This window comes from Eucyclogobius newberryi, unplaced genomic scaffold (genome assembly GCF_026437365.1).
Source record: "Eucyclogobius newberryi isolate DKJ021-1_F unplaced genomic scaffold, fEucNew1.0.hap1 SCAF_17, whole genome shotgun sequence".
Classification (NCBI taxonomy): Eukaryota; Metazoa; Chordata; class Actinopteri; order Gobiiformes; family Gobiidae; genus Eucyclogobius; species Eucyclogobius newberryi.
In genome coordinates, this window is record NW_027315801.1 from 13379776 (window position 1) to 13393077 (window position 13302).

The 13302-nt window shown below is 42.3% G+C and overlaps 1 protein-coding gene across 1 annotated transcript in view; it reads left to right on the plus strand.

The window, feature by feature from the left end:
* Positions 1-6495: 6495 nt before the first annotated feature.
* The window catches only part of itga5 (integrin, alpha 5 (fibronectin receptor, alpha polypeptide)), a 70161-nt gene continuing 63354 nt past the window's right edge, over positions 6496-13302 (plus strand). The window contains exon 1 of the mRNA XM_072449246.1: positions 6496-6707. Within this exon, the coding sequence (XP_072305347.1) occupies positions 6511-6707 (197 nt within the window). The 5' untranslated portion in view covers positions 6496-6510. The remainder of the gene's footprint in view (positions 6708-13302) is intronic.

Genomic DNA, 13302 nt, shown 5'->3' on the forward strand with positions numbered 1-13302 from the left:
AAGCTGCGTGAGCGTCTCAAACCGGGGTGCGGGTCCAGGAAGTGCACTGGGTTTTTACACTGGAGGAAATTCCTGCTCCTAGATGAGTATCGCTGCAGTTGTGGAGTGATAGAACGAGAGGGAAAAGAAGGGAGAGGAAGGAAATGTGCTGTTTTCAGGCTTACAGAGACATCTCATCAAAGACTTTATGTGTGTGGAAGGTATTTACTGGAAGAATATGAACTTTTATGAATGCATGATGTTAATGAAATAACGGTATCCAGCAGTTATTAGAGCAGAAATACTACTTTTCCTCACTTTGATTGTTGTTTTGTGTGTATTTATGATGTTAAATGTCACCATCAACCTGTCAAATTATGATTAAAATCTGTTTGACATATTTATTATGTTCATCCATATGTGCCGTCTCTAATTCTAAAATAAATAAAAAGTAATTGTAAAAGGTTGGAGCTCTAAATACATCTGTCTTTTTCTCTTCGACTTAAGTCAATCTCTGTTGAAATGAGAGCACTTGTCACTTGCTCTAATATGACTCTAATATGACTCTAATATGACTCTAATATCGTCGCCCCTCGTTCCTAAACGGGACACTTCTCTGCGACTTTAACGGATCGCTCGCTGTACATCCGAGAGGAAGTGGAGATCGGCCCGAGGAGCAAACACAGCTTAAGCCCGGCCAATTGTTGTGGCTGACCCAGGATCAAATTGCCTGTTGTGGCTTTTATTTGCCGTCTGTTCCCGTGCGGTGAAATGGTGTTTATTCTGAGACTTAAAAGGCCAACAGTTGCTTAATGGGGAGTCATCAGGGCCCTTCCCCCGTTTGAGAGCATCATGTCAGGATTGCTTTTGTGCAGAGAGAGGGCGGAGGAAAGGGCTTGAGGGAATAGAGACCTGCGAATAAAGACTGATATCTCGCTGATAAAGTTGCTGAAACTGGATCTGGCCTAACTTGCTGGACATAGCTCTTATCTGGGTTTAATTTACAGCCATGTTGACTAAATAACCAAATGTACATGGCGGAGGAGACTGTTCTGTCCAATAAAGCCCTCGGGCCAAAGACAAGATGAATTAGACTTATGGAAAAGGTCTGGGGGAGGGGCAAAAAGAGATATTGGTCTTAGATCAATAGAAAACTGTGAATTGGCCTTTCACTGGACTTCAGAACTGTATGTGGGCCTCAAAACTCCTGACATGGACACATTTTGTACCTAAATGGATACTTTTGATCACACTTCTTTTGTTTGTTTACAATGTTGGCATTTTGTCTGATTATTTCTCATGTTTGATTATTTCTAATGTTTGAGATGTATAGAATCAGATATTCACCACTTCTGATCTCATAGTGTATGTGTAAGTGTGTTTTTATGTATTTGTTTAATCTGTGCTTTGTTTTAAAAAGTATACCCATGTTTTTTCCCGTTTGACATCCCCTGTATAAATTAAATCAATAAAAATAAAGTATGAGTGTGAGTAATGACTTACTGCAGATATGTGATGATTTGATTGCAGTCGGGAGGGCATCCATAATGAACACATGTCTATTTATAGTGCATTTATCTCAGTCCAGAGTCACATTGCGAGATAGGGTGATTAAATTTCAGCAATAGGCCGGCAAAAAAACAAAGGTAACTTACTTAGGACTTAACTTATATAAGTGAGTAAATAAAACCAGATCTCAAAACTGCTATTTCATTGGCCCCGTAATAAACTGGATTTTCTTAATGCTTCAAAAACCTCCTAATTGCCTCTCGTCTCACACACAGAAACGGGAAAGGGCTTAAGTATTTCACTGGTGACGTTTAGGCCAAAGTATTGCTGTTATTGTACAATTTACAACCCTCCCCTGGACTTTTATAATGAAAAGCAAATGAGAGTCAGTTTTCGGCTGACATAGGTGAGTTAACACCTCAGTACTTTCTATTGCCCTTCGGAGGATCGCTTAATTTGTCTGGCACGATGGAGGATTTGTCACTGGATTCTGGAAAGCATGTGTAATTGCCAATGAGGAAGGCCTTTGTGCTGGTGGGCAGTAATAGGCGAATACTTATAATATTAAATTGAGTAAATAGAGTTTGAAGTTGCCGTTTAAATAGACTGGAAAATGAACCTGGAACATTTCTTAAGTACCGGTACTTTTACAGGATTGAATGTTTCCCCCCCTGTCCCGTAACTAATCAAACACATCGTATCAGTTAGTGTTTTTGAATAACTGCTTGCACGGCCTTCACAATGGGGCCCCAAAGGAAAGACTTGAACAACAGAAAAATAAAATACAATGAAACCGCACACTTGATGTGCAGAGTTTAATCTTTAATGTGAATTGTCAGATATCCATTTAGTTTAATGTGTCATCAATCAGCTGTTAATCTTTTGTAGAGGACCCCCAGATCCCTTAATGCTAAGGGCCCCCCAAGCACCTTATTTCCCCCGCACACTTTGACTTCTGACAGCCACTGTTGTGTTCCCAGTTAAGTGGGATTTACATTTACATGACATTTCAATGGAGACAGATACTTCCTGATTAAGGGGACTATACTCCTCACTTTTAAACAAGCTGTACCTGTACTTTTACTTTAGTACTGCTCTTGACCTTTGACACCCTCGTCTATTTGGAGCTCATTTACAGCACAGCATACTGTCCCGGGCCGCTGAGGTGCCAAAGTGTCACTTCTAAATTTAGACCTTCTGGCCAGCCGTTGTATCGTGCGGCAGATTTCTCCGTAAGTGTTTTGCTGCTCCCATAGCGACGGGGGGAGTTATGATGTCAAACGTGAGGCACTGGAAACTCGACCACACCTCCTTCTCTAACGGAAATCACGGTTGGAGCGAGAGCAACGGAAAATATTGTTCGCTTTGCCAGAGCCGATTGCTTAGGCATCACCAGAAACCAGGCCGCAGTTTGGAGAGAGAACGGGACGACATACCGCAGAGCCAAAACAGATGGTGTTGTAAGAACGAGCTGTGCAATAACGAACCCAAACGCATTTTAGATTTACGCCAAGGTTCATTTGTGACACGTGTTTTTGCTCCAAAGCGTAAAACAGTTCGCTCCTGCTGTGCAAGAAATCCAGCTTCAGAGTTAACTTTATCGTCCCCGAAGGGAAAGTTTGAGCCATCTTTCAGTGCTAGGGCAACCTGTGCCTCAGAGCGGGGCGGGGGGGGGGGGGACATCTGCAGGCCTTCAGCTCAGTCAGGACCTACAGCTGGAGGTCCTGACTGAGGGGGGGGGACATCTGCAGGCCTTCAGCTCAGTCAGGACCTACAGCTGGAGGTCCTGACTGAGGGGGAGGGACATCTGCAGACCTTCAGCTCAGTCAGGACCTACAGCTGGAGGTCCTGACTGAGGGGGGGGGGACATCTGCAGGCCTTCAGCTCAGTCAGGACCTACAGCTGGAGGTCCTGACTGAGGGGGGCGGCGCATGTGCAGGCCTTCAGCTCAGTCAGGACCTACAGCTGGAGGTCCTGACTGAGGGGGGGGGGCATCTGCAGACCTTCAGCTCAGTCAGGACCTACAGCTGGAGGTCCTGACTGAGGGGGGGGGACATCTGCAGACCTTCAGCTCAGTCAGGACCTACAGCTGGAGGTCTGAGAGAAATGGGGTGAGAGAGAGTAAGAGGAACATGTAACGAATAAGTCCAATCAAGAAGCCAAACCTTTACTTTACTTTTGGGACGTTTGCTCTACCAGATCAACCATAACGCTTGTTTGAGCAGTGAGTTAGCACATTACACCGGATACCATTCCACTACATCGCCTTTCTCGCGAAAGAGTCTTTAACCACCTCTTATCCACATGAAATGAACCCAAAAACTGCTGCAATGTGTACTTTTTGTTATTGCATTATAACGTATACATCTGTTGTTCTGTTCCACATCCTGTTATCCTCAGAGAAATGTAAAGTTGTGAAATATATGTCACAATCAGACGCTGTTCTCGTCGCGCTTGTCTTAAAGTGAATGTTAAAACCTGGTGAGGCCAGAGTGAGGGAGTCGTGGTTAACATATAACAGATCGTGAGGAGAGATAGCGACACAAAGGGTTAAAAAGGCAAGGTTTGGTCAACATTGGGATTATCTTTGAGTAACGCCCCCTTTTCCTGACCACACACATGAGATCATCCGTATTACGAGCGTAGAAAATGCAGGCGTGTAAATCACTGCTGCGTGTGTGGCATTTGCATGTATGAATATTCCAAGTGTGGTGGGTCAACGACATCTACTTTCTAAAAACAAATCCAGTGGGAAAGTTTGTGCTCCAGATCTTTAGATGGATGAAAAAAGAAACGCTGCCACGCCCAATTTAGACCTAAAGGTTATCCGTTTTGATTCAACTATTTTAACTAGTCTCTGTACGTTCGTGTTGAGTTGTATTGCTGAAGTATACAATAAGTAAATATATAAGATGGTGTAGAGCAGTGTTTTCCAATCAGCAAATACTTGGGAATTTGAATAAAAAGTGTTGTTTTGTTGTAGTATTTTGCATATTTAAGTCTGTTTTGGAGGATCAGTATTATTAAAACAAGAAGATATAATACAATTGACAGCTAAAATACCAGAGTATGGTAGTGGAAGTGTGAGAGAAAAATGTTCTGAACCACTGGTGTTGAGTAATAGACTATTTAAAAATGCAAAGTAAGTTTTTCAGCATTGTTCTCCAGCAAAAGAACATAACCCAAGACCCGAATGGTTCAAATTCCACCCAAAGCACAAACTGTCATTGTATCTGTGCCTGGGCAGGACACTTCCACCACATGGCCTGGCCTGGAATCACGTGCAGATCTACAAAATGTGCTTTTATTGTGACAACTTCTAACGAACAAGGAATCAGCCGAATGGACGAATAGCGAATGACATTAAACTTCACCTTGCATTTCTTCAGAATAGTGTTCTCTCTGTGAAATCCACACATCGGATGGAAATAGACTAGTTCAATGCCAAACTGTGGAACATGGATTATGCACCTTTAAAACATGAATGGGTTAACTATTCGACAGTCTACACTAATCGACATAAATAACCGTTTGTCTCCATTGATCGTGATTTCATTTATGACCCAAATAACCGTGATACACTCTGAGTTTTGATACTTTCCTTTGTACATTTATACTTTTACTTACTCACTAATGCACCAGACGTGACATGCCCCTTTGCGCTCGCCCCCAGCAGCTGTGAAACCCCCCGCTCCCAGTCCCTCACAGACACTCTGGATCGTTCCCATCACTCCCCAGTCAAAGCAGAGCAGTTATAAATACAATAACCACTTGCAGACTGCAGTTCATGTTGCGACTGCCACCCTAAAGCCAAATTTGGACTGGCAGCTCAATCCCAGAGGCTTAGGAGTGAATCAGCTAAACCGACACGCACTAATTCCAGCCGGCGAAGATAGCTTTATTAAAGGTCCTGACTCAACCGCTGCACTGAGAACCTCCCACCAGAACACATCATACACTTGGATAGATGTATGTTGTAATTAGAAAAGCAGCACTCGTGGGTCAAGTGTTGCTGGATTTGGTGGGAGGGTGAAGTTCATTGGGTCAAACGTTCATCCATACAGGGAAAATATCATTACTGTGTGTGAATTCCAATACTTACTATGGTTTGTAGGGTTGTAAAAACATGTCCTGTCCATCGATTATAGACTTAAAGGTGGCGTGGTGTGGGAAATGATTAGGATTCGACTCACAAATGTGGATTATGGAGCGATGACGCAGATGCAGGGATGAATAATAGACAATCGAAGGTGGTACATAATAGTTAATGTCGTTTTCTATTATTAGATTTAAAGCCATTGTCAAATTTCAATCCAACCTTTAGTAATAATGCAGTGTTCTTTAGTAATAATCAACAGTTTAATAGCACTGTGGATTTGACTATCGCTTTATCACCAATAGTCAACTTACTTTATCACAGCAGAAGTATTGTCAAAAGCAGATGTGGGTTACTTTAAAATAAGAATACAGAAGTAGAAGTAACAAGTAATGATACAAACAATTACTTTCGAAATCCTGATTTATGAGTTAATGTATTGGAATTTCTAAGAACATAGACAAAAATGACAAAAACAAAACCATATCTGAAGGTAAAACAAATGCTCATCAAACCAGTAAAATCAACTTAGTGACTGTAACTAAGGTAACAACATTTATCCCACAATTAGAACACGTTTTCACCACATCACCAAACATCTAAAACAAGTTCAACGTTTATTTCTTGTCTTCTTCTCAGGGAACCACAAGCTCCGCCCACTCCCTACGTCACGGCCGCGTGGGAACTCCCTGCTCCGTGTGTCCCGGTGAGGCGCGTGAAGGGGGCGTGGTGTTGCGCACACGGACACGGGACGCGGCGCAGGGAGGACGCAGACGGAGCGCTCACGGGTAAACGCCAAACCGAACCGAACTGAACCAAACTCACCGGGACGCGCACGTTTTTCGGGAACAATACACCGGGACCCACGCGCGCGCGACGCATCTCTCCCCCAAAACTCAAGCGGACTACTTTATCCTCCCGTGAAAATGGGTTTGAGACTGTTTTACGTGAAGACCCCGGAGATCGTGAGGTCTGCGCGTCTTTGCTTTGCGGGTCTTGTATTATTGACGGTTTGCGGCTGCGGGGCGTTCAACTTGGACGTGGAGAAGCCGTCTGTTTACAGCGGGCCCCCGGGGACCTACTTCGGATACGCGGTTGACTTTTATTTGGCAGAATCGTCCAGGTGAGAGAGACCGTTATTTCTTTTTATTCGTATTCTTGCGCTTTTGACGGGACATTTAAGCGCAAAAGCTGTGAAGAAAATCGGCCCAACTTTGCTCTAACTTACTTTCTTAATACCTTTCCATTCGGTTGTGTCAGAAAACCTCTGCAAAGTTATGATTCTTAACAATTCCCTTTGTTACCGAGTGTGGGACGTCCCAAACTGCCTGACATGACATATTAGTTTGGTTTTACGCACACTGTCGTTTACACAGGCTGTGAAGAATGCCTTTTTATTTGTTCATTGCCAGTGATTCATAATAGAATAATAGAATAAACAAAGCCTTTGGGGGACACTCTTCAGGGTGATCTCATTGTTTGACTCTAATGCCATTACAGTTTGACCTCTTCATCTGGCCCCGGCTGAACCACTTATAACTCCTATAACCTGTACTTCTCCTCACATCTCCAGAGGTTCTGCTTGATTGATTTGCCAGTGGCTCCAGTGGAGACTTGTGACATTAGCACAAAGCCAGTCTGTGCTGCCATATTCTAAACGTATCAGCTGTTTTTAGAGCGCAGACTTGAAGGTGAAAGGTTTATATCCCGTTATTATTTGGGCATAAGGCGGTGAATAGATGAGTGGAGAACAGAAGAGTGGTAAGTAAAGGTGAGGATGTGTGGGGCGAATGGACAACATGGCAAATGACATCTTGGAGAAATGCTAAATTTAGGAGTATTGAGTGTAAACTATAAATAAAAATGACTTAAAATTAAACTGAAAATGATATTTCTGCACTTTTGTGGTTCATTTTACGGTCCATTCCTTCTTTTGTGCTGGAGTTGAACCTCAACCAAAAAATTCAAAGATGCTGCTAAAAGTCCACACACAAGTACATTTCCCCGTTCAAGCAAATGATTAATTATAAATAAGTAAATTATATAAAATTCATCATATTTGATTTATTTCAAGTTTTCCTTTGCTTCTGTCTGCTGGTTTCTCAAATTAGTCACTCACTTGATGGTCAATATCTACATTTTAGTGTTTAACAATTTGATCAATCTCAACTAATCACTTATTGAGACAATTTTCAACTCATTTAGTAGTTGAATAATTGTAAATGGACTTTACATCTGCCCCAAAAAGCATATTGTGTGCAGAAAGCGGTTTAAATACTTGGTCAAAGCAAGAATTACTTCAAAAAGACATAGGAAACATCAAAAACCCACTTGTCCATAAATATACTCCATCAGGCTGTTCGTAGTGTTGTGGATTTGAGTAAAATGTGATATTCAAGGACATTTTGAGATCCAAACATCTATTAATTGAAACTAGAATAAGGAATAAGGAATAATTGCTAGATGCTACTTCATTCCCTCTCAGTTCCTGGTGTTTTGCTTGTTCTTCATAGTCACTTTCAGAGCCAACAGCAGTTATCAGTGGTCTGTTGGCCCCCGTCCTCCTCTTGTAGGGCGTCCTGTCCCCTGTAGACGTTCGCCTTCAGTGAATGGAGAGAAGTGCCCTTTAGGTTTCAGACACGCTAAGATTTCCTGGCTAAGAGTCCACGTCTGTTATTCGTCATCTCGGGCCGTTCTTGGACCAGCCAGCTTTGGGATTTGTGCCGAGTGGGCCGCCGGCTTCTGTTTCCCCCTTCCCGTCTCCCTCTCTCTCTCACCTCACACACTTTCTTTCCTTGGACAGCAGGCGGACGAATCCTCCACTGCCCCTTTAAATATCTTGTAGCTCCACCATGATTTAAGGCGTCCGAAGACCCCCAATTTCTCACCTCTCTCATCACTTCTTCCTATGCTGATGTCATCCTGCGGGGATTTGAATTCGCCCACGTGCTGCAGAGTCGACGCTCCCGCCTTTCTCTGTCTCGTCTCGCTCCTCTCATCTCATTAAACACGATACTTATGTCATCGTGCTCGTGACTAATTCTGAACTTTTAACGCTGGGGATGACACAATGCTCGTCTGTGCGATGGGGAAAATGGCAATGTTCAAGTCGAGTTTCCTTCGGCACAGCGGCTTCCAGGGTTGTCAAATATAATCAGCACAGAGAGATACTGGTTCATGTTGATATGTTGGATTCATACAAAGTACACAAAGTACTACTGCGTCAACGAAAGGCCTGCCCTGCAAAACGATTTGTCGCTCAAAGTAGACGGTGGCGTAAAACTGGCGAAAACTCTCAGAATGTTTGGATGTCTTTATGATCTGAGTGTGTATCTGACCCAAGCTGTGTTCACGGGACAAAAGCTGCACTATCTATTAAAATAAACTACTTGGAAACGGTGTAGTCTCGATTCATAATTCACTCCGACCATTAACCTTTCCGTAAAACCATCGAATCTGAAAGAAAACCATTTGTCAGCTACATTTTGCTCGACCTCACTGATTGATTGGCTAAACGACGAAAGGTTCACAGGCCTTTTACAGTCAGTCTCGGTGTACTTTTGTAGCCACAGCTGCCCTGGGGTGGACTGTTGAAAGTGAGGCTGCTGACTCGTGACAAAGCTGCTGTGTTCAAGTCATTTCTAGGGCTGTGAGCGTTTCGTCCATGGTATTTTAGTTGCCCAAACTTTCTAATGATCATTATTTCATCGGGATTAGAAACATTTAAATGGACAGCTAGGTACTAGAGATGACCTCTTCCTTTTCTGTATGTAAAGATGTTATTAAGTGAACCTATGCAATCTAAGAATCTTTTGTGTGCATTTTGGGTTAGATTATGGATATATCCTTGTGGATCAGTGACATTTGTCTAAATCCAGCACCGAAAAGGCGTTTGTAATCTTAAGATCATGACATGACACCACTGGCGTACGTGTCGAATGTCAAGCTATTTCGATCAAAGCACTGATTCATTCTAGCCATTTAAGCCTTATCTTCAGCTATGGAAATTCCAGTTTTCACAGTTCACTGGGAGTTGGATGATCAAAACGCATATTACTGCAGCGGAGCAATACAATTTGGTTATCTGTGCGGTGTTTCCAGCTCATCATCGGGCTCCAGAGTCGACAGATATGGGGAGCGGGGGAGTGTAGGAATTTTTGGGGTGAGGTCAGTGGGAGGTTGTGCTAGGAGTTCCCACTGTCAATACAAACTTCCAAGGATTGTGCCAGGAAAGGCTTAGCAGTAAAATAATGATGGAAAAAGAAGTGCACATGCTTATTTAGATGACAATCGGTTGGTAAATGACTGTTTAGATTGAGTACAAGTGTGAACTAGGGCTCAAACTTGATTAAATGAACATAAAACCTTTAATCTGTGGCATTTAAGACAAACTATATGCATCCAAAGTCTAAGTTTTATAGTTTTTTTAATGGTATTTTGTCATTTCTAATCGTTAATGATCAGAGTTCAGACGTTGAAGGAAGAAATGTGGCATTTTTATGAAAGCAAAAATAAAATTGAAGTGAAAACAATGATCGATCGATTGTTTTAATTATTGTAGAAGTGTATTTGAGATCTGATCTCTTCCAAGTGACTTTAGTTATAACCTTTCTTTTTTATTCATGCGTGTTCTACTGATGGTTCAGATGTTTGCCTTCGCTTGGTACTTAAGGTCTCTGCTTATTTTTACATGACATGTTTGTAGACTTCCACATTTGAGTCCATTTCTCAATCACTGCAAACCACAGCAGTGGTGGTGGCTTTGACGTTTGTTGAAACCAGTTTTCTTATTCCGCCGTCAAATCTAGTCTCAAGCGTTCAGTGCTAAACGCTTATCTGCAGATGACATGTGTTTGTTGGTGCAGATACAGGGAGTCGATGGAGAGAGGAAGTTGAATGTCATGTCAAATCCAGAAGCACAAAGCGCACTTTCTCTCGGCCCCTGACAATGAGTTGATATCTGTCAGTCCTGCCCCTGGGCCTGCGGTAATAAAATTAAGTTTGGACACTGGCAGACAGCCCACCCATGGGAGACTGCCCGAGGACAGCATGTGTGTGTGTGCGGCCTCGGTGTGTGTGGGTTCTTCCTGCAGTGCAGAAGTCAACGCGGAGGTTCCATAGTATTTTCAAAGACACATATTGAAATTGTACATCTTCAGAAGTTCTTCTTGGTCGCTTATTAGTGACGAGGTTCTTGATCTTGCTATTTCTTACCAACTGCATAAATATACTTATTGTGGGGCTGTGTATTTGAACTATGGCTGCACAATATATCAATATATCGCAATTTTAGCTGATGCAATAATCGGTATTGCAATAAGTCACAGATATAGCAACAACAGCATGAGTTTTTCAATGGAAAAGGCCATTTTATTTATAATTTTTCTAAAGTTATAAATTAGCCTTTATTTAAGTAAATGAAGGGAATGCACATTTTAGTTTCAGAATGAGTTATTATGTCAAAATGATCAATATTGCATTAATATAGATCTTGTTATTAACTACATATAGCAATCATTATCATGCAGCTCTAAATGGAATGTTTGCCTGGAATGGTCCATAGTACGGCATTAAACTTCTCAATCTGAAATTATATGTTTTTTTTGGCAAATAAATTTGCCCTGTAACTTGGCCTGGTGACTTTACTCCATGGAGAGAAAGAGAAGTTTAATGCCATACTGTGGAACATCCTCCAGAAGTGCACATTTATACATTAAAGACAAAACTTAAATAATTGTTGAGTTTTGAGTCCCTTTGCGTGCCCCTGCCTCAAATAAACACTACAGGATTTAGAACGTCGTGACGCCGTCTGAAACCCACCAATCCCTCGGAGCTGCTGTTGCCGTCCATCAGAGTCGATCGGACCCTCCAAAGTTGTCCTGACTTCATCAGACACTTCATAACCGACCCGTGAGCGCTCGTCTCTGGTGCCAGGCCGGGACAGCGGAGCAATCAGGCAGAGATACAAGAGGTCAAGCAGGTCAAAGGGTATTAATAATAATGGAGTCGGGAGATAATGGGACGAAACGACCGGTCTCGTAAATCACTGCTGTGGAAATGAAATTGGAACCAAAATCCAACACGACCACGTCAACATTCCCATATCGTGCTGTCATGTTAGCCTAGCTTTTTAAACATGCTTCTTTAGAAACTTTGTCTAAACTTAATAAATAGTTACGCTTACTGCAACTTAATTGCTGAAATAAGTTAATATATCTGTTAATGCCATGTAGCTAACAGTAGTGCCCATAATCCACACGTTCTGCTCTTTTTTTCCACTAAACTATAACTAAAGGTGACCAGAACTATGCTACTTTTAAGGCTGTATCTAACAATTATCTTAGAAGTTAACCAGCCATACAATTATTTCTATTGTAGATCCAGTCACTTTATACGGCTTCGCTCACAGGATAGTTTGGCTATGAACCGCTGAGGTCATACGGTGCATGTAGGTCATACTCCTGGAGGTCACCCACTCAAACCAGCGTGGAGTTAAACTAATATTGACTTTGGGCCACTGAGGCCTCTGCCCGGTGTTTATGCTGTGTCTACACTTTTATGAACTCTCACTTTGTGTATTGTTTTAATTAATGTCCATGCTTTTTATTGGTGCAGAAAGGTTGCTCTTGTATATTGCCGAAGTTCTTGGTTTAATCCGGCTTTAGAGCTGGTTTTGTACTGGGGCCAGATGTAGTCCAGTTATAGCACTATTTACTAGAGTCCTATTTTAGCTCTGGTCCTGATTTAGTCCTGATAAGTCCTGGTTTAGTACTGGTTTAACTGACCATGTTTAATTGATGATGTAGACTTTCCTTTGTCCTGTTTTTAAACTGATCTGTCTTGATTTAAGCTTGGTTAAGACTTAAGGTGGAACTTTTAAATCTAACTTTTCTGGGCAGCTCAAGTGAACCCAAGTGAACAGACAAAAGTGTATTGTTTTAATGAACGTCCCCAGTTGACTTGAGAGGTGCAGAAAAGTTTCACTCGTGAACTTGAGCTGCCAAGGTTCCCCAGATTTTAGTAGTTGGGTGTTGAGTAGACAATGCGGCTCCTTGTCTAAAGTAGCTACGCTTTTCTCTAATTGATTGGCCTGAAGAATAGCACCATTTTGTGTTGTCAACTCTTGTGTATCGCTACGAGAATGAAACGGGCGAGCAGGGAGCGCTAACGTCTCCTGCGGCAAAGGTCAACGGGGCCCAAAACTATAGCCCTCTGTCTGGCTTTCACTGCAGACTTTGTAATGGGGGCTTTGTGTAATGAGGCAAAGTGTGTGCGTCTCAATGGAAAATAGATTTGGATGAATGGCCACGATGTGTTTTAAAGGTACCTAAACGTTGTCAGGTCTGCTAAACACGGTGTCGTTGGAAATGCCCCTAATACGTCATGTCTGCTCTGGGATCTGGGAGTGGGTCCGATGTTAGACCACTTTTAGCCCCCATTTAAGCCCAATATAGGTCCATTTGTTTCGTTTCCTGCTTTAGGTACTTCTCAGAACTGGTTTCTGTTTTAGTTTGTTCTGTTTTAGACCTGGTTCAGGCTTGATGTAGTTCTATTTGGTTTATTCTGGTTAGGTCTAGACCTGGTTTCAGACCTGGGTTACTCCTATTTTAGACCTGGTTTATTCCTTTTATTCCTCTTTCTAGCCAGTTTAGTCCAGTATTAGACCTGATAAGGTCCCATTCGGTTAGTCCTGTTTTCAATATTTTGATTTAGACTGG